Raw genomic sequence first — 22,317 nt, forward strand, 5'->3', positions numbered from 1 at the left:
AGTGTATGCAAATTAGAACTATATTAAAATTTAATCCACTATGCTACTATTGCAATCAAAACCCCTGGTATATTAGTGAGGCACATTCGTCATTGCAGAAGCACTACTTGTGATTTCAGTGAGTACTACTGAGTCTACCATCAGACTTTGCTGTCGTCACATACATCTATCTACAGGCAGTTGTGACTGTAAAGGCTGATGGTAGTATTTCTTGGAAACTCTTCTTCAGTAACTTAAAATCTATTGACCAATTTTCTACCAAATTTATTTTTCAAATTGGTGAAAACAAGATACAAACAGAGAACAGACACTAATGATACTTGCAGAAAATGAATACAGCTTACCACAGAGCAGAAAAAAAGGGAAAAAAGACAGTACAAATGCCTTAGCTATATAAAAAAAAAAGCAGCTTCAACAGAATTTAATGCCTTTTATTATATGCCAAAAACCTACACCTGGCTTTAGAATAGATTTCTGTTTTCTAACAAGTTTTAAATGTTATATTGTTAGGGCATTTATAATGTGTTACTTCTGCGTGGAGTCGCCTGTCAGAAGACTAAATTCATGTCGCAACCATAGCATCTAACTGAAAAGTCAACCAACAAAAAAGTATAAACTCATTGAAAATTAACCATTATTTCTTCTCTTTGTTAAGTGCTCTGCTGAAATGTAAGTATATTTGTTTGTTATTCTGTAGTTATTTGAATGTATAAGGTAATTTATTACACCCACAGACTAGTATAAGCAAGCTGTCAAGCTTCCCCCAAAAATACAGGCATGTATTTTCAGAAACATATACACTTTTGACAACATTTTCTGAAAATGAAAACTGATTTAACTGATTTTAAAAAACGACATTTTTCAGAGAATTAAGAAAAGCAATATCAATTTGCAATTATGCTAATTAAGTTTATATTCCTGGAAGTTTATAATTAGTTTTGCTGCCTCTCCGACGCAGTACTCGTTCAGCTTGTGCAGCAAGACGCAGTTCACAGCACTGCATATATAGCTGAGTAGTTCAAAGAAGCTGTACAGCAGCTTCCATCCTCTAGGGAAGAGATGGCTCTGCAACAAATATTATTTAGCTTGACTTCAGAAAGTCATCTGAAATAAGTACAAGAGTCTAAGTTATGCCATCTTATCCCATATCATTCTTTCTTTGAAACCTTGTAAACATGAAATATGTAGCATGTAATCTGTGTCAGACAACCTCGAGATCCCTTCCAAAAAACTTAAAGAGACTGATTCACAGATGTACTGGAACAGAGAACTCGTTTTGCAATCTGGCGCCTTGGTATCTTTCAGAATCCGGGACATAGTCCAAAATAGCAAAAACTAGAAAAGAGGTATTATCACCCTTGCAGCACTCAGAGACTCCAAGGTGGTAGAAACAGCAGAGCACGAGTTATAAAATGTGCTTCAGACTCCAAGCAGCTAAATTAGAGTAGGCTGAGATGCAGCAGACACACAAGCAGGTGCTTATAAAAGGGCCCAATCCAAATGCAGTGGGAGTAACCTGATCTGACTTACATCATTACACCTTTTCTCAGCAGCCGAAAGCATATGAACAAAGGCAAAAACCCTCATTTTCTTCCAAATGCTGTATTTCCCACAGACAATAGAACTTCATATTTTAGTTCAATCCTCTGTCTGATAAGTATCATGCTTTTTTTTTCCCCATTCCTCCAAACTGCAGACTTAAAGATCTTGGTGGATGAGAAGTGAGTGTATATGCAAGTGGGTTGATTGCAATTTAAGAGTATTAAAAAACATAGAGAAAAAAACCCTAGAATAAGCAGGATTAGATACATAATTTTCTGTGGAGAAGAAAAACCAGCCAAAAGCACAAGGGTATGAGATAAAGCACATCCATCATGGAAAGCAACCAAAAAACCCCCTATGAAATAGCAAGTAAAGAGAAAAGAAAGTAAGCTAGAACACAATAAAAGCAGAGGGAAACAGATTTCATGATCAACTATAGGGAAGAAAAAGACTGATGTGAAGGAAAATTTGTGAAATGTTGAGTTAAAATTTAATATATTGTACCCCAAAGGGGTGTTCCTCCACTTTGAAACTGGCTGGCTGAATCCAACCAAATTTGTCAGAGGTGTGGAATACTCAAGGATACCTATAAAATGCTAAGTTCATGGAATCAAGATGCTGTGATTGTCCTGACCAAGGGAAAGGATTCAGAATGCATTTACACCCTGTCAGACATTAGACGACCCACAAAAGGAAGAGACTGTACTAAAAAAAACTCCATTAGAGCTTACAACCACTCTCAAGATTAAAAAAAAAAAAACCTGAACAAACCCACACAAAAAAAAAAAAAAAAGAAGGAAAAGAGTAAAAGCCAGGCTTCTACTGCTCAAGGAACCACTCTTTTTAAATGCTTCTTCATCTCCCTTTCACCAGGGGAAAAGACATAGTAATACTTGGTGCAGTATTTACCACAAGGAGAAATAACAAACAGGTGTCAAAAGACCTTCTTGATATGTAAAAGTGCTGTACAAAGGGAGACAGTTTTATCTTCCTTTGGAAAATTATAGCAAGAGAAGCAAAGTGACTGCAAGGGAAAGCAGCAGTGAACAAGCTGGATGGAAAGCAAAGCCAAGCAATCCAAACCACCCTCCACCCACTACTTCAGTCTGCCTCGGAACCAGCAGCATCCAACACATAACACATTTTGTGGAACTCAGTTAAAAGAACATACAGCATACAGTAATCAATGAGCAGAGCTTTTTAGAAAAGCTGTATCATTTTTCCAGTTTGTTTTATACTGATCAATCCTTCTTGAAATTACAAAGATGCAGTTGATAGTCAAGATGAGCCAGTGTATTAGCTCAACACAAATGACCAGCAGCAACTCCTCAGCTTTTTTGAGAACGCCAAATTTCAGATCATGGTGTCTATTAGCCATCTACACTTTTAAAGTATAGTCAAGTCAGTTTTTCATACCCAGAAGTGACATCAGCTTGCTTGCTGAAAATTAATCTTTGCTACTATTTAAGCAACGAGAAACTTCAGACAGTATTGCCCTGAATGCCTTCACATGTATTTGCTTGTCTACTACTGCTGGTACCAGAAAGGCAGCTATATTTAAATAAGTGATTTCCGTAGGTTCTACAACAAAAGCATCTAGAATCCCAGATGATTACGTTCCACTGACGAGCGAACTCCGATGCTTGGACACAACATAGCTGAACATGCTTAAGTCAACTACCAAAGCTTTGTGAATCACTTAAAATTCAAGGATAACAAGGCAGAACTATCTTAATGATTTTCAACACAGTTCTCCAGATAAAATATCACAAACTGGTTGCACATGAAATTTTTGACTTTTCAGGAAGCGCACCTTTCAACTTCAGACAATACCTCTGATCTGCATGCCAAGAGAAAAAGGAATGCAGTCATATGGAATCAGTTAACAATTACTGCAAGTAAACCAATTTATTGCAGTGAAAGAACCACTTTTGATATTAATAAGCAGTGATTCATGTGAAGCTGTCACATAGCTTTCTTTACTTATGGATTCATCATCCATAGACTTAAGATGAAAAAGTCAGTTCATTACCGTATGAAATGCTAGCTCAGTGTGGCATATTTCAGCAGTTGGAGATGCAAACAAAAGGTCTTGGTGTTGAAATGTGCGGGACTTTCACCTAAAATCCTGATTCTAGGATACAAAGACATAGCACACCTGTGTCTAAGAGAACAGATCTTGGTGCAGACCTTGCTCCTCCACTGCATGCTATCAACACTTTCTATATGCCCCTTACATTTATCTGTCCTTTCTTTTAAAGGCAAATGAAACCAAGTGATACCTTCTCAAGCTAAGAATACAAATGTTTCAAACGGAGACTGCTGAAAAGGGTGGAAAATCCAAAGTAGAGCAGTTAATCAGATTAAATGCCACTGTGCCACAATTAGATGTCACTGTGTGCTCACTTTAATTCGGAAAGCACATGCAGCTCGAAGGGAAGTCATGACACTGTACCGCTCCAGGTGCAAGAGCGTACAACGCACACACCTGGCGTTACAGCCAGCCCTTGGCCGGCACTCCGTACTTCCCATTTCTCCTGTCCGCGGGCACGCAGGAAGGCGTTCGGGAGCGGGCTGGGAGAAGTTGGAACCTACGTGCTTCTCCTCGCTCCCGGCCGTCCCCCGCGATCTCCAAGCCCTCCTAACAATGGTAGCAGTGTTCCAGCGGGCAGCTCTGCCCTGGAATCGGACCGAGTCCCCCCGCGCTCCGACCGGCAGTCCCGCCGCCGGTCCGCACCTCTGCCCTCGGCAGCGCCGGTGCCCGCGGCGGGGCCGGCAGGGGAGGGGGCGCCTCTCCCCGCACCTGGCGGCGGTGACGTCACCCCGCCGCCCCCCGCCCGCGCGCTGACCCCGGCCCTGCTCCGCCGCACCTTCCCCGCCGGCCGATCCCGCCGCGGGCGCACGGGGCGGCCGGGAGCGGGAGAAGGACAGGGAAGAGCCGTGCTCCGGCACAAGTGCGGTCCCCCAACCCGCTCCTCCGCCTCGTAACACGCCCCCCTCATGCCCCTGCTCGCGGGGGCGGCGGGGAGACGGCGCAAAGCGGCTCCGCGGCGTGCTTCCCCCCTTCCCTCATCACTGCCTCCCGCCGCCGCCCCCCGCGCGGGTGCGGACAAAGAGAAGGGGACCAACACCTGGCGAGCGCCGGTCCCTTTGTGGGGCAGGCGCGTCTCGCAGCCCCGCCGGCGACGGGGAGCGGGGGCTGGTCCCCTCCCGTCCGCCCCAGGGACAGGGAGGGAAGGGAGGCACGGGGATGGGGAGCACTTACTCGCCTGCCCTCGCCGCGCACCTTCACGCCGCTTGCCCTCAGCCCCTCCCTCCGCGGCCGCCGGGGCGCTGGAAGTTCAGGCGGCGCCGGCCATTCCCAGCTGGCGGCTCCGTATTCCGGGGGGCGGCGGCGGGCGCGGAGCGTCCCCGGCGGCTTCACAATAGACACCGGGCAGCGCGCGCGTGTCTCTGTGTGTGTGCGCGTGTGTGCGCGCGCGGGGGCGGGGCCTCTCCCGGCGCGCCGAGCCGGGCGGGAGGGAGCGGGGGGGCAAGCGCTGTTTACCCGGCGGCCGAACCCGGCCGCCCCCCCCCCACCGCCCGATGCTCGGGCTGGTCCATGCGCCGCCGCCCCCTACCCCGCGGGCGGGCAGGTGGTACAGTCCAGCCCGCCGGGCTCCCTCTCCCAGGCGCGGACGGGGCGGGGCCCCGCCGCTGTGACGAAACAGAAGCCGGGTGTGCCGGCGGCCAATCAGCGTGAGGGGGCGGAGCTCCCCGGGGCACGGCACGGGGCCGGGGTGGTGGGGGCCCGGGCGTGACAATCGGCGGTGCTGCCAGTCCGGCCTCCTCGCTCCTCTGTCCTCTGACGAATAGACGGCGCAGACGCTTTGTGTGCGGGTAGGTGTGTGCCTGGGAGCTCTCCCCGGGCTACTGAATATTTTCCCTTGCCGCCAAGCAAAGTGTAGGCGAGCGCCGGGTGGAAGATTCCAAGCGCGGCGCCGCGTTGCATGCTGGAGCTTGTAGTCCAGCTAAGGAGTCCTGAAAGGTTAAGCACCATCAACAGCCAAGTGGTATGTTCTCCCATCAAACGCCTGTACATCCCATAACAGACCACAATTTATCCTTTAGAGTGTGTTTTCTGTTTTAACTAGCCGCAACTTTAAGAAGCAGCCCCACCCCGCTGGTTCTGCGGGGGAAGGGACCCCGCGAGCCCTGCGGAGCTGCCAGGACCTGCCCGTCCCGTCATCCCCCGCGCCAAGATGTCGGCGGCGATCGCCGCGCTCGCCTCCTACGGCGGTTCCGACTCGGAGCCCGACTCGGAGCCCGAGACCGAGGGCGGCTCCCAGCGCTCCGCGGCCGTGCTTGCCAGCCGAGATGCCGTGCTACACCTCCGGGCGCCCCCCGCCGCGCCCCCGGCCCTGCCCGTCGATGCGGCCCCGGAAGTGGCCGTGAAGGTAGGTAGCCCTCCAAGGCCCGGGCCGCCCGCCTGCCCGGCGTTGTGTCCGCACCGCGGCCTCGGGATAATGCCGGAGACAGCCCTGGTGCAGCCCCAGGCTGGGGAAGTGGGGCGGAAGGGACGCGGTGCCGGCAGGGGTGCGTTGCTGCCGCCTGTCCATGCCCTGCTTTGCCTTGAGGTGTGGGTGTCGGAGCTGTGGAGGAGAGGGCGTGTGTCCGGGAGCTTCCGTGGATTCCAGCTGCGGGGGTTTTGTTTATTAAAGCGTGTTAGCTTTATTTCAAGGCGTTCCTTGATTACAGTTCCTTAGGTACTTGTTTACTGTTCCCAGTATACGGTGTTTTCCTGGGTGGTTTTCCCGGGTGATGGGGTGAAGTAGATACTTGATAGGGCAGCTGCTACCGAATCCTGTTCTAAAGGGCAGCCTGAAAGCTGGTGGGTATTTCTATTTCGTTATTAGTGGGGAAACCTTTATTTTCTAAGTTCAGTATCGCATTGGCTCACTTTTGTGATGCCAGAAAGGGAGGGGAGTGGGTGCTGGTTTAGCTTTGGGATTTTTTGTCCAGGCAACAAATTTCTAGTCAAAAGCAGGCATCTTGCTGTGATAACTGTCGTTGTTACTGTCCTGCTACCACATGCTCAGAGAAGTTTCTTGCCTAGTGACCAAAAGGTGGATGGACTAATTCACTTTGTTTGCAATGGTTAATTCATATTCTATCACAATTTATCATAATTTTGTGTAGATGTTATATTGTATATAGTGACTGCATTTGTTTATCTCTTCTATTAGAGGCTTGGAAATCTGGCTTCTCAAGTTGCAGCATCCAGCAATTGTCTTGTGCACATTTCAAAAGAAATTATAATTATCATCTATAATATTTCATGAGTGTTAGTGATAAGTGGCAAGTAGCACTTGATGTGCTTTCTACCACCCTTAGGCCTGCAGCAACAGGTTTTCCCTTTGCCAAGCCAGCACAAAGGTTTATGTAGTTGCTCAGGGACGCATGTCAGGGAACTAATCTGAATTTTTTAAAATCAAAACTCTGGTGAAGTTATTTATCCTCAGATCCATTCCTTGATCTGGTTTGCACAAATGCTGTGCTGGTGCAGATACATCTCTAGTGCCAGTGCAGAAACAAGCAGGTGGAGAAAAGAGTTAGGTGTCAGCAGCATGTTCAGTTCAAAGCTGTTTGCCAGGCTGTGTTTTGGAAGGGGTATCCACCAGCACACGTAGGCCTGCCTCTGCTAACTAAGATGAAAAGGGTGTGGGGCTTTTCAGTATCAAGATGTTTGATTATAATGTTGTCTATAACTTTTACTTGTGAACATAGATGGGGTGCACATAACTGCAAATAGCAACAATTTCAAGCTGAGACTCAGAACGCAGCATACTCGAGCTTCTTTTAGCACCACAACCTACTCTGAGTAGCAACAGGTTATTTCTTTGTAGAATTATATTAGGCTTTCTTTTCAGACTTTTAGGGTTCAATAAATAACTGCCAGTCGCACGTGCCACGTGTTCTCAACACCTTCCATGTCTAAAAGTTATAGTGTCCCACTGGTCAGCAGGGGAAGCTTGCCAGACACCCCTCAGGAAGTAACCCTGATTCTTTAGAATCGGAAAGCCCTTACTGAACAAATGTGAAAGACATGGTGTTTTGAGTGTAAGTCACAAGTCCTCTCTAAGTACAGGCCTGGAAAAACAGGGAACTAAGTAAGTAAGAAAGCAAAGTTCAGTAATATCACTTCACTTGTGCAAATGCTGTTTTGACATGAGTAAGGATCAAGTACTCTTAAGTGCGTAGGTATTTATTGCACAAAGGGCCAGGAATGGGTAACAAAAGCTGATGGTGAGAAAGGAGTTTAGGAGGGTTAGTCATACAATAAATATGTATGACAGCTTGCATTTTTGGCAGTTGAGAGTGCAAAACCTAAATGACTGATGTTCTGCATTCTAACTGTTTTACTTGTTTCTGGTTCAGAATTTTGGCCTGTTAACTGGTATAGACCTTACACTTATGTATGCTTTAAGCAGGAATAGGTCCTCACTCTCTTTAATACAGGCATTGTTGTTAGCATATTCAGCTGACAGTATCTGGGCTACTGGAGTGAGCATATCAAATATAATCCTAAAATGTTACTTCAATATGTACTTAATTTTTCTATGGAAATCTGCTGAGTCCTCGTTTCAAAATACATTGTACTTACATAAAGTCACATTTCTGTGAAAATAATTATTCTGTAATTGAAAGCTGTGCTAATGGTTGGTAACTATGTTTTAAAGGTTTGAGGGGCTGGCTTTTTGTTACACCCTCTTCTTACAGTCTTCTTCTTGAAATAGGCCTATTGCTGATCTTGATGTTAAATAGATCATAATAGATAACTGGTGATAATTACTGGTGACTCCAATCCAGTAATACTTCTACTCTCATTCTAAACTGAAGAGCTCACTGTGAAAAAGTTGCATGTTTCTTTTACTGTTTTTAGCACCACTAAAATCACTTGAGGAAAGACAACAGAGGATGAAAGTTTGTGCTTCTGGTCCCTTCATGCAGAAAAAGATAGATTGTAACTGCAGGACATTCAGAGAGGGACAGCGAGATTGAAGAAAGGTTCTGCTTCTGTTTGAGGAGGTACTGAGAAGGCCAAAAGAGACAGCTGAGGTGTAAAGTATGATAAGTATGTAAAGATACCTACAAAATTGTAAAATTATTTAACTCCCTCACAGAGAGTTAAATACTCGCTGTCTCTTCCATTACAGCAACCATAAGCTGTCTAGTAGGAGTTAGGTTCAAATAGGTTCAAATAAAAGGATGCAGCTCTTCGTGCAGTGTGTAGCAGGGCTTATTGTCATGCCAAGAAGTCCTGTGTGTTGAAGAATTTTGCATTGTTACAAGGAGAGTCTGGACAAGTACTTGGAAGAGATCCATTGAAGGATGAAGTGTCAATAAATGCACAGATTTCCTCAAGTCTCACCAAGACCAGGAAATATTTGACTGTTAGGAGAGTACAGAAGTATCATCAAATACCCTTGCTCTGCTCTTACTCTCCCCTAGATACCAAGTTTCTATAAGCTGGACTTTTGTGGGAACAGTGGACAGGTTAATCAAGATATTTTCTTTCTCCAAATACATCATCAAGCAATAGGTAAACATGACTGTGTTGTAAAGAGAGGCTGTTCAAGAAAGGGAAGGGAGCCCAGAGACCAACAACTAGGCCATTGTCAAACCCATTTATAATTACTTTTGATACACTTTATACTTTTATGATAAAATCACCCTAACATTGCTGATAGTTTTACCTTCACTTTTGAATTATAAATGTAGAAGGAAATTCAGGAAATTGCACTTTCTGTGAAGAAATCACAGGGAACATTGCAGCTGTATGCTTTGCTTTTGAGAGAACAATTATTTTTTGATCTCTGTCCAGGATAAGACTCAGATCGGAGCAGATTTTATGATACTTCTCTACAGTATGCCCTTCAGTGGTCTTGAGGAGAGGACATTTAACTGGGTTAAAATAACTAGGCTGGCCCAGCCCAGTACAGGAGCTGGAGGATCTGTGTTGCCTTTAATGTGAGAAGGGAACAGAAGCGTCAGTCCCCTTTGAATCTAGTTTACCTTTGGCACTATGCAGGTTTCCAGGAGAGTTTTACATAAGGGGAGGAAATAGACTTTAGTAACACTTCTTAATGTTTTTTAAAACCTAATCCTGCCAGCTATGGAGAAAAGAATGATACAAAGTGGCATGTGACAATTCTGTAGCAGCGATTGAGAATTAGTAGACTTGGGAAGTGTTACTTGTTAGGAATGTTTGTCTTCTTTGACATGGTAGGTTTTCCAGCTTTCCTTGACACAAAATATCTTGTGGAAAGTAGATGTTTAGAACTTGTCATCCTGCAAGATCCTGGGAATCCAGGCATAGTTCAAGAAAACCATTTTGCGTTTCTTTTCTTGCTCTTTTGTTTTTATTCTGTTGAAGTCAGTGAGGCAGTCATTTACTGTTAGGAGTGCATGAATGGGTAGGAAGAATAAAAGCTGATAACAGCCATGTGTTAATGTTGGAGCTTCACTGCAAATGCTATTTATCTCTTGGTAATAAATTTGTAAATCTTTAGAATGAGATAATGTGCATTTGACAGCCCAAGTGGTCTAGGCAAAAATTGATAAGTGGCAAATTGCTTAAGTCCCAGTGGCTCATGGGATGCAGTCTTAATTTACCACATTTTAATGTGATAGATAATTAGAACTAATTAAATGTTAGGCAAAGCAACCTGCCCTTTTTAGCTATTTGACTAACTAGTAATGACTTTACCTGGGGAAAGGGAATGTTGTAGGTTTATTATCTGAAATGTCCAGAAAGAAAAAGAAAAGAACCCCAACATATCGACATCAGAACTCTCTGCTTGCATGAGATGAAGCTGGGAAACATAAGCCACGTTATATTCTTTCTAAGGAACAGAATTATCATGCACTGTTGCAGTACACGGTGCACTTTGGTCTTTTATTTAAAGCTTCGCTTTGTTGCCTATTACAGGGATTTTGCCACTGTTTAATTAAAGAAATGTTTTTGTCTTGCGTGCACATAAAGGAAGTTCTAGCAAGCCTTTTTAACATAAGTTTTTTATTATTGAACTGTTTTTTATTCTGTAAATCAAGGGATTTTCATAGAAAGTAACACTGTTGTTCTGTGGCATTTGGGAAGGAATTTTTTGAAGTAAAACTGTGGCATTTTTAAGGAACCTGTTAAGGAAGAAAGTTAATCTGATTTACTGTATTTGTAGTCTAAAATCCTTTCTATTTCCTGTCCTCTTTCTTATGCTTTGAACTGGGCAAGCTTTATGGTAGGAATGCAGGAGCATGCCTTGGAAGGAACCAGACATTTGGTGATCTCTGGGGAGTTACAGTGAAGTACTCCCTTGTCTTCACTTAGCATCAAAAGCTTCTTTTTGTCTCAAGATAGATTCCTTAGGCAATGCTAATACTCCAGAGTACAGCCTTGTGTGCAGTTCCCCTATAGTAGTGTGATTGTGTTTTGTTAAACAAAAGGTGCAAAAGGACAGCATTTAACTATCAAAAGAATTTTTTTACCTCATCAAACCATCTCTGAACTGTAAAGCAACCTGATATTGCAAGTAAATAGTCCTCACATGTATTAAAAAAAACCAAAACGGCACAACACAGTAAGTAGTTTGGTGAAATGACATCTGCCTCTTTTTACCTTGTATCAGCAGTGATGCTTGCATCTCTCTTCACAGACATTCATTCAACCTGCCTACCAAACCTCAGTGGATCTATGGAGCAAGCATTTTCAGTTTTTGATTGTCCTTATTTCTGAAAAGTTGTGTAATCTGAATCTCCTCTGTGCTGAATTAGGTTGCTCAAGTTTTCTATTCAGGTCATATTTTCTTGGGCCTTCAGTCATGGGTTTTTTCCTTTTGAACGCTTTTGAGTAGCATTTGTCTTACCTGACATGTGGTGCCCAGTATAGGCACTGTATTTCAGTTGGATGCTTGTTACTAGTGCCAAGAAAAGCAGAGAGGTGACATATAGAGCTAAGTTTGCAGCTTCTTTCAAATATGTTTTTCAAGATGGCCATATTCAGTAAAACACAATTGTTTTGTTCCAGGTTATATGGGGTGTACAGCCCTTTAAAGATATTACAGCATGCCATAAAGCCCATATTAATACAATTTCTGAGCTGCAGCAAACACCAGCTGCTTCTCTGCCAGTCATACAGCTGAACTTTTCTCTTTCTCCAGAGGAACACTGTTTGAGAGCTTTTTGACCCCCCCCTCCTTTTTTATGGTTCCTGTGCCTTTGAGAGTGGAAGTGATCTAGGGTAATACTTAGCTCTTCACTGAAATCACAGATGCCCTCCTCTTTCAGTTTAACTACTGATCATCTCCCATCCCACAGAGCCACTTGTGTCACACTTGTCACATAAGTTACATGATGGATTGCTCACCTTAGGCTTTTAGAGAAATCATTCCTGTGACCAAAGGAAAAGCTACAGCGCAGCAGAGAGGCGATCTCTTAGATTACCTTATCTCAGTCACAACTCTGCCAGGCTGCTGCTCTTGTGATCCCTTCCCTGTTAGCTAGAGCTGTGGCGAATGCATCTGGAATGCTTGCAGTTAAGACTGTTGCCAGCATGAAGGGACAGTGTTGTGAGACCTGTATTGCCTTTTCTTGCTTTCTGGGTCCTAGAAAGATGAGTTCTGCTGAAATGGTCTTCTGGTAATTCATGCAGTTGTGCCCAGAGATCTACACCATGTGCAGAGATTGCCAATGAGTTCTTTCCTCTCGTCCAGAAAAAAAAAAAATAAAACCACAACTAAAATTCCCCAATGCAGATAGCTTGGCAGTTGGTGAAATATGGGCTAGGTTAATACTTTTAATGTTTCTGCTACCTGCTAGAGTCTCATAACGCTGTATAAAATGGCACTTACCAGATGCTGACCAAAGGGTAATTTGCTGCAATTTGAACTCTTGCCATACACTAACATTTGGCAAACTGTTGTGCCAATATATATATTTCTATCAAGATTTAATTTTTTAAAATACTGAGAAAGTAAAGTGGGTGGTTGGACCACATTCAAATTATTACACAGTTTAAAGCAAAATGACGTTATGAAAAGATAAAACCATTATGTGGTTATCTTTGCCAGCATGTTATGAGATTGACATTTGATGCCCTAATATATGAAAAACATGAATAAGTCTGGAGGTCTTGAGAATAGCTCTGATAAATATAACATGTGCTTCAATTTCAAGGCTCGGTGGTTTTCACACAGAAAGAATGTGCCTGTGGTGGTCTAGGAGTGAACATATTGTGTGGCTTTCGAGTGACTCAGCACTGTTCCACCAGCAGCGAAGTAGAACCAGAATTGCTATAATCCTCCAGCAGAGGATCAGCTTTTATGGCACAATCTGTTTCATTTCTCAATTGCCAAGCAGCATATAATAGAACTTCACAGGAAGAAAAGAGAAGGAAAAATAGCAGAACTAAAAAAATGCTTGGCATTTTTGCAAACATGGATTTTTTTGCTTTTTCAGATTAAAGAGCAGGAAAAAACTGTCTTAATTTCAAGTAAGCTGATCACTGTTTAAATGGCACTAACCATTGATCGGATAAATTTTGCCCTATTATCAATTTTTTTTTTTCTCAAATTTTGAGTTCTGTGGAGAAGATGTGAAGTGTAGCTGTAAGAGTAAGTTGTATGATGTGACTTGAAAAAGTTGTCTGTGGAAAATACCCTCACAGCGTGGAACAGTGGAAGGAAGTGTAAGTTTGTAGGTAACACAGGTTAGGAAGTGGTTTTGGTACGCTCCTGTTCTAACTGGGGACTTGTGGGTTTTCTGCTGAATGGCAGGATTAGGCCTGCTGTGCTGTTTGCAGGCGAGTTCATGGTGTGTGAAGGTCGGGGCAGTGAATGTACTAGTAGCTGTTGACATCCAAGCCCAGTGAATCAGAAAAGTTGTGTGATGAGAGAAATGAGGTCAGGCTGAGAACTGGTGGTGCTGAGGGTTCAGGCAAGATCAGTGCAGTGGGTGGACCTGCCTGTTAAAATAATTGATAACAGTTGTGGTGAGAGTAAAGCTTTCTAGTTGGATTTAACAATTCTACTAAGACAGTGGCCTTAATAGAAAAACAATTAATGGCATTTGCTGATGTCATGTTTTTGTGTTGTTTTGAGTTTTTTGTTGTTTTTTTTTAACATGCTTTTATTTTCCTTTGTTGAGCAGTTTAAATCAAATATAACCAGGTAACAAGCCAAAGATCTTTAGGTACTGTTTTTTTTTCTGTATTCTAGAAAATCAGGTTTAAAAGTCTTTTAAATCTTGTATGCATGAGCAAATTTGTAATTGAGCTGCTGTTAAATTGGGAAGAAAAAAAGCTTCTGGGCGTAGCATGTAAGAGCCTAGCTAACAGTATTAAACAAGTTAAGAATGTGCTATCTGGTTCTTTCAAGATACCATTATATAAAGCAAGATTGAGTTTATTTGAGATAATTTTCTATTAATGAAGCAACTGCTAAAATTTATTCCCTCTTGTGCCACTTTCTTTTGTAAGTCACAAAGGCTTTGGGATCCTATTGTAGGTAAGCACTGACTAAGCAATGATGCTAAGATAGCTTTTTCAGTATGATTGCTAGGGATTTTATCAGTATACCAGCACATCCTGGGTCCTTTTTCAATTGCTGTTTTTTCTAGAATAAAGATACAGGAAGCAATGATAGTAATAATTCTGCAAAATAACATTCTGCTTCATTAACTGGGGTCTTGATGAGGGTAGGGGTTCTGTCTTCATAAAGCTCTGAAACCTGGTCTTTTTGGGCACTGCTGCCTTATCAGCCATTTTCTTTCTTCTCTGTCTTCTATTTCAGCTGCATGTGCCCTTCTGTATTTTTCCCTGTGAGTTGCTTGAAGTTACTCTTTTGGTTAGTCCCTCTTTCTTGTCCCTTCATCTATCAAATTTTCATCACAACAGACTTGCAAATGTGTTCAAGTACTAAAGATTAATTACATTTATACTTTTCAGTATAAAAATATATACGTTTTGGAAGTAAGGGATTATTGGATTCTGTGAAAATCGTTGTTGTACTTAATGTTTGTATGTAATGTTGATATGTAATTTTTTTTCTTTGCAACTGTCTTTCAGAATAGTTACTTGTGATTTCTGCCTTCTATCTTTTTATAGAGTTCTAGCTTCCATACCTTTATTTTAAATTCATGACCATTTTAGTTGGTTCTTTACAAGTCTGGTTTTCAAACTTCCTAAAAAAAAGCCTTCCTTCAATCTTGCTGCTGTTTTTAAAATGTTTACATGAACTCTCTAAATAAAAATAAATAATCTTCAAGTGTTTTAGGTGAGTTTCTCAGTGACCACCTGACGTTGGTTTTGCAATCAGTAATTTTTAAAAATAGAAACTTTGGCCAAGGTGGTCTTCTCTTTCATAATGCTGAAAGTGTCGACTTGAACTATAAGCCTAATTTAGACTGAAAGAAAGTAATGTAAAATATTTAAATGTCTTTGCATGTAAAATAGATTATTAATAGGTCTGTTTTATTTCAGGAAGATGTGGAAACAGGAGTCCACCTTGATCCTGCCATCAAGGAAGTTCAATACAATCCCACTTATGAAACTATGTTTGCACCTGAGGTAAGTAACAATGTTGGCTTTCAGAGCAGAAAAGCCTTTGGCTTAAAGGGCAGAGGTTGTATCAATTTTGTGTGAATTTACTATAAGATGACTTCTTTGGATGCTTGCTGCATTTTTGATTATAGTTTGAGCAAACTAAAAATAGATTCTACACAAGTGTGTTGGTATTTTTAGTGCTTGAATTTTAATACTCTGCATAAAGCTCTTCTAGGAAGAGTATTAAAATGTTTATCAGAATTATAGCTACAAAAAAATAAAATTAAGCTGGGAAAATTGCATTATAAAGATGTTGAGTTAAACATGAGCTGCATTGAAGTGGTTGTTTACTATTTTCACATTTTTGCTATTTACTTATTGTGCTCATTAGGGCAGAATTAACATTTGTAAGACTTGCAGATATAAGACTTTTAAGAGGAGGATTTAACATTAAAACCAAAATATTTTCAGTTTGATCATTCATATCAATATTAAGAATTTTAGTAACTTTTGCCATGCTAAATTTGTATAGTGAATAACCTTTGAAGACTGAATTTAGACTGTCTAGTGCCACGTGAACCAGTTTCCATTGTGTTATACCTGACAGGCTGTCTGAAAGATAAAAATAGCTGTTCAAGCATTTCACTTTTTTCCATATTTAAGTTCTTTGTACAGTTTGTCTTCTCTTCAGCCACGGTAGCCTCCTAGGTAGACAAATACTGCATCATTCTCAAGTTTCTACATTAGTTACACTTTATGTTTAGAAAACCTTTTGCAAAACCACATAAATTGGCCTTTTCATAGCGACCTTGCAGCATATCAAAGCCATGACGTGTGTGAACAAAAGTACTGCTTTTAACTTGCTTCAGTGCTGCTGTGTGTAAATGTTTTAGTTAGGGAAACCTAATGTGGGACAGCCTTGGGTTTTGTCTTCTGAGTGCTTGTACTGGTCCCATACTGAATGACATTATGTGTTGGTTCTATAAAGTATCAACAAGTCAAGTAATCCATATCAACCTGAGCTCCGTGCCAGTAAAACAGGCCAGAAAGTTCAATCCTGAAAGCAACTGTTCAGAACAACTACCTGATTACTGTGTGAAATGACAGATGAAGAAGCTTATTCTGTATTCACAAAGAAGTGATTTTGCATTGCCGTTATTGAAGGACAGGTCTCTTTATTTCCTGTGTTTTTCTTCTGAAAAAATAAAAATACAAAAATAACAAATTACTAATTCTGCTCCACCTTGTTTTAATGCTTCTGATGAAGTTTGGACCAGAAAACCCATTTAGGACTCAGCAAATGGCTGCACCGAGAAACATGCTTTCTGGATATGCAGAACCAGCTCATATCAATGATTTCATGTTTGAACAACAAAGAAGAACATTTGCAACCTATGGTAAGTCCCTAACAGTGGAATTCATTCTCCATCTTTATCATACCAAAGTTGGACAAGTTATGATGGTCTTTACAGAACAATTAATAGGACAGAAACTTCTGGAAATTGCTTTTTATCAGAATTAAGAAAATGGGGAAAGGCTTTTGAATAAGAATCCATATGAATAGAGATCATAGTATTTATTTGGGAAAACTCACATTGTAAATTCCCTTTTGAGCTGGAATCCAGTGTATGATCTCCTAGCAAGCCCCTCTTAATTAATCCTTCCATTAGTTGCATCAAGTGTAGAAAACAAAAATCAAAATTTCACACCTCTCACATGACTAACTGTAGATCTGCTATGCAGATAGATTATTTTGTGTGATTCTGCCTCAAAACCATAAAGAAGCCTTACTGAGTTGTCAGGTTCTTCAGTTGTTGCCTCTTGATACAAACGGAATCGATCAGAATTGCAGAGAATGGGAATGCATTGCTGAAACAGTCTTAGCAAGGACAGACCCAAAGAACTGTGTTGGTGGTCAGTGTAGTGACTGCTTTCTTATCTTGAATAACATTTTCCCTTGTAAATAGTGGTACTTGAAAAGTAAAACATTTGAGTCTTGGGGAAGCTTGAGGTTCAAGTAGACATGAATTGTAAGAAAAATTGGTTTTGGTTTTTTTTTTTTGGTTGGAAAAATTTGGAAATACTATGGATTCTAAACATTCTTTTGCACACGTTTGAGAGAGCAAAGCTGCCATGTATTTACATATAACAGTGGTTAATTTTTTCCTGTGCTTCATTGTAAGCTTTCATTTCTGTTTTAAGTATGATCACAAGTGCTTGTTCAGATGAAGCATCCTTTATATACTTGAAATTCAGTTTTTTAGGCAAGATCTGATACTTCCTGTGTTAACTTAATATCACAACACTCAACTTTTTGCACAACAGATTTGCATCTTTCTTTATTCATATTTACGTTCAAAATACTACTTCTTGCAAACTGTTTTGCCTCAAAAATCAACTTCCTAAAGAAATATCCTTAGTTTCATTAGGGCTTTATGCATGCCTGAATTCACTTACTGCATTCTGTGATGCATGAGACTGGGACTTTGTTGCTAACATCTGTGGTAGTTAGGTATTACAGTGGAAGAAAGTGTCTGACATCAGACTATCCCACATTCAATTTTTCTTTTTACTTGAGTTTTGTTAGAAGCTTTCATGTAAATGTTAAAAATTGAAATAAATTAATGACAGAGTTGTTCTCTTATATTGTTTTAGCTAATAGGTACTTTTCACTGAGTTGTTAGGATGTGGAATATAAGCAAAATGACAATATTAAGAAATGGTATCTAGTTTCATAGCATAATTTTAACTTACTTGACTGTAATTTTGATATTAGAACTTGACAGACAATTGAAGCCTCTATTCAAGATCTGAATAGACAGATTAGATTTTGTTCTGTGGAATTAAATGTAACATTTTGTGTGTAAAATAGATACTGGGAAAAAGTGCCTGTTGGCATATATTGTTTAGTTAGAGATTTTTTTTATTTGAAAAGTTTCATTTGGAGAAAGATAAAGCTAGCAAGTTACTCAAAACTACTTCTTTTGGTTATGTTATCATTGTATAGCAACTGTCTTGAAAACTGTGTTAAAAGTGTATATAAAAATGTATTTTTAAACTTTGTGTCACTGGCAATTGTGCAAATGTTCAGTAGATAATGATCTGGATACAGTGACAATGGAACTATGAAAAGGCTGAGATACAGGCAATTTAAACAGCAAGAGTGAACCAGCGCTGAGAAGCTGAAGTTCAAGCTAGAAGATGCAGTAAGTGAGCATGATATTCTGTCTCAGTAGAAGATCTGTTAAAAACAGCAGTCCTTTACATTGTCAGAAACATTTTCAATGACAATAACATTGTCATTGTTATCTATTAACATTTTCATTGCTCTCTTTTTCCATTTGGAGGGATGTAATAAATATCTTCTCAGAAAAGGCCACATATAAAAATGCAAGTAAAATTGATAGGCATAAACCCAAGCTATATATCTTTTCCAAGACTGAGTCATAACCTATTAGAAGGATAGGAGTAAACCTCTTTTAAAAGCTGCAGATCTTGAGACTTCTGCTCTGTTACTCTGTTCGGCACCATTGCACTAAGGCAGGAGGTCTCAAAGAAATCTGCAATAGCTGGCAAGTAGATAAGCAGTGACAAAATGAAGGACGAGGGTAGTAAATGAGATCCTGTATCCAAAACAGCTCAACTGTCTCAGTGTCTTTCACAAAAAAAAAAAAAGACAGCTTTATAATATGTATAGTCCTGAAAGTTAATACATATTCATTGAGAAACCTGTATATTAATCACAAACAAAACCCAAGTATTTTTTGGCAATTAGTCTTTCTTATCTACTTCTTGTGCAGTAAATATTTACTCTTAAAGGTACTTTTTTCTTGTGATGCCTGGATAGCTGAGAACATCCATGCTGTCATGGACTGAAGGTCCTTCCAGCCCTTTATTCTATTAGACAAGAGGCCAGCAGTGGGCATCTAGTGAAGAGTTGGAGGAAGCAAGAAAGTACTGATACATCTGCGTACTTCTTTTCAATACACAGTCTGTCAACCAAGGGCAATGCTTATATATTTATTAATTTTCAGGCAATTTGTTGAGGGTTTTCTGCTTTTCTGTTTTTGACAAACTTTTCCAGCTGCTTCTTGAACCCGTATAATTTCTCTTTGTACAGTAACCTCTTTCAGGCAGCTCTGCAGCTTAGCTCTGTTTTGAACTTGGGGAACTTAACAGCTTTCTAGTTTGGCTTCATATCCCCTAGTCTCTTCTGCTAGAAAACTAAATGAGCAATCATTTCTTATTCACCATTTGTGTGTGATTTCTTATTTTATAGATCTTGGTCAAAGCTTCTTCTCAGTCTCCTTTTTTATTTTTTCCACCTGGATAGATCTGATCAATCTTCTTGTTCCTCAGTTGCAGCCTTTTCATGCCTATGGCTGTCCCTGTCTGTCTTCTGTATCTGTTTTAGTTCCACTGTATTGCTCATAAGATGGAGAGCAAAGCTGTGCACAGTGGCTACATGTTAATCTCACTGTGAATTTGTTCTGTGAGTAACTTGCTCAAAGCTACTTGCTCCATTTTTCCAGATCATTTATCAGTATATTGAATGTCATAGGCCTGAGCATGAATCCACCAGCAACTTTCCTGTGCTATGCAAACCATTTATTCTTGACAGTGTTTTAATAACTTTTCATCAGTTGACCATGTAAGGGCCTATAGGTTTTTTAAAGTGTCTTTGAGGCACCCTGTAATCAGTCTAACTTGGTTTTGTAAAGGTATCCAAGATCAACTAAGCTTTGCTCAATTGCAGGATTGCCACCTCAGAAACATTCTGGAGGTTTTGTCATTGTAATTTACCTGTAGAGGAAATTGTCATGTCTGCTCTCCTGCAATATATAACGCTCGTCCAAGTGCATACTCATTTTCTTTATTGTAGTTTCTACTCCTTGAATCTTCTAACTGTACAAATGTCTGGCAGGTTGGTCTCCCTATCTCCTCTGAATTGTCTTTTGAAAGACTGCATTGTATTTGATACATTCCTTTTCTGTCATATTGAGGTGATATTAGGTAAAAGTATCTGCACTGTGACTTGCCTTTAGATCACTTGGGTGACTGCCTCTGATCCTGGTGTTTTGTTGCCACTTATTTGACTCTTTAGTTTCCTGGCGTTTCACTTGAGGTAGATTGTAACATTTTCTTGTGTCCCCTGCCCTGTTGTTGTCGAGCAGGGGAAAGTTAGGAGATTTGTGAGCTCTGACCTTTCAGGCACTTAGCTTCATGGTTCCTCACAGAAACCTGTAGTTTCCAGCTGGCATAAAAAGACTGGGAGAGCAGCTCAGACTTTCCACAGACTTTATTATCGTCTGTGAAGGGGTCAGGCTGCAAATCCAGAGATGGGGGATCACACATGTACCTTTATAGGGTTTGGGGGGGATCACAAGTAAACCAATGGAAAACAAGATTAATACATTTGGCCAACTACATTATCTTTCTTTGTTTTGGACAACCAATTATAAAGAATCAAACAACCAATAATATTCTAAAAAGATAGGAAGAAGAGCTTACATTTTTCTAACATGAGTCATTCTAAGCAAGTAGTTTTTCTTATCTCAAAGTAAGTGCCAGGGGGCCCTCACAGGGATATCTGCAGAGGGATTAGTCTCCTCTACAGTAGATATGGTGTCATATTGCCCATAAAGAAAGTTCTGGCGCAGGAGTCTACCCAAGCTCCACCCTAATCAACATGTGTTTAATACAACCCTCACAGATGATCTATTCAGTCCTTGATCATCTGTTGGCTTACACATTGTTGGGTACACTTTCTGCCCCTGCCAGTTTTGACAAAGGACAAGTGTTAGTTTTTATATCTTACAAGATTTCCCTCACTTTTGCGGGCAGACTGCCTTAATGTTGTGTTTACTTTGTCTGCTGGAGTTTGGTCTTTGTATTTTCCACATTTGGATGCAAATTCAACTCTTTGAACAATAGTTTATTATTTCTAATAGTTTCTCTTTACTTACTATTCAGCTGTGCTCACTTGCTTCTGGTTGCTTTAAAGTTGTCTTTTATTAGCTGGCAGGCATTAGTTTTTTTTCTCCTACGTGGTGTCTTTGAAGTGCCCCTGCATTTGAAAAAGGCTTTACCTTTGGTGCTCACTTTCTGTTCCTTTTAAAAATCTTTTCTTAATATAGCCCTCCTGTTTTGAGATTGAAATAATTGTCGTAAATGTTTTTATATCTTCCTTTGCTTTGTCAACAATGTTAGTTTTATACCTCATTATGGTCTTCATTAAAATTCATGTCCTTAGGAAGAATATATGAACATCAAGTTTCCTGCACTGCTAAACTGGCTTTTTTAATGTGAATCTCTATAATGACTACTTAATGGTACAATTACATTGTGTAAAAATCATCACATCTTGATGTGAGATTTGTGCAGTCTGCTACAAGGAGATGACTAAAATACGTCATTGTTATTGTGCTTCTTTCCCTGGCACCATCTCTGTTATCATTTCATGGTTACTGCATTTTCTGTCTTAATGGTCACTCTGGGAGTTCTGGCAACTGTACTTACCACCACTTAGACCTGGAGTTTCAGTCCACAAGATCATTTAATGCTCATTAACACTGTTAGCTTGATAATCTGATTTGTCTTTAAGCTTCCTATGGCATAGAGCATGTTTTTCCCCACTGGCATGACCATCTTGTGCCTGTATTCTTTCTACCTGGTAAAGCATATATTCTATCCAATTACATCAGAACTGTCCTACCAATTATGTTAGTTTATTATTTTAAAACAAGATGTTTCAGTGCTACTGTGTATTATCTTTAGCTTCTGTCATTTTGCATGTGTGCTTGGGTTTTCCATTTCCCTGCCTTCTGTTTAAATAGGATTCTGTGATTATTACTATCCCTGTTACCTGAGATCTCAGATTTCTGTGCTACCTTTTCCTTGAGGATATGGGTTTCTAAAGATTGTGTGTCATTGTAAATAGCTTATTTTTCTTTAAGTGCCCCAGCTATTTTATCAAAAGTACTCTTTCAACCTCCTCAGTACCATCTGCTTTTTAATTTAAATGAGTCCTACCCATCTCAGTAAAGTTCCCTTTATTCCAGGAATTTGGGGAAGTGAAGTTGTCACAGGCACTGGAGATGTTTTCCACGTTAGGGTTAAAATCTGCAGTGGCTGAGAGAGCTGGGACTGTTTATCTTGGAAAAAAAAGGAGCCCTGGGGGGGAGACCTTATTGCCCTTT

General features: G+C 40.7%; 1 protein-coding gene across 2 annotated transcripts in view; it reads left to right on the top strand.

The window, feature by feature from the left end:
- Positions 1-5,345: 5,345 nt before the first annotated feature.
- Positions 5,346-22,317, top strand: part of CDC40 (cell division cycle 40) — a 38,469-nt gene continuing 21,497 nt past the window's right edge. Inside the window, exons 1-4 of one of the 2 annotated variants that reach the window (XM_062489938.1) lie at positions 5,346-5,594; positions 5,676-5,978; positions 15,056-15,142; positions 16,386-16,515. In XM_062489938.1, coding sequence (XP_062345922.1) covers positions 5,784-5,978; positions 15,056-15,142; positions 16,386-16,515 — 412 coding nt within the window. In that variant the 5' untranslated portion in view covers positions 5,346-5,594; positions 5,676-5,783. Of the gene's footprint in view, positions 5,595-5,664; positions 5,979-15,055; positions 15,143-16,385; positions 16,516-22,317 lie in introns of those variants that run through there. The other variant, XM_062489939.1, reaches the window with a different exon arrangement.

This window comes from Cinclus cinclus, chromosome 3 (assembly GCF_963662255.1).
Source record: "Cinclus cinclus chromosome 3, bCinCin1.1, whole genome shotgun sequence".
Taxonomy (NCBI): Eukaryota; Metazoa; Chordata; class Aves; order Passeriformes; family Cinclidae; genus Cinclus; species Cinclus cinclus.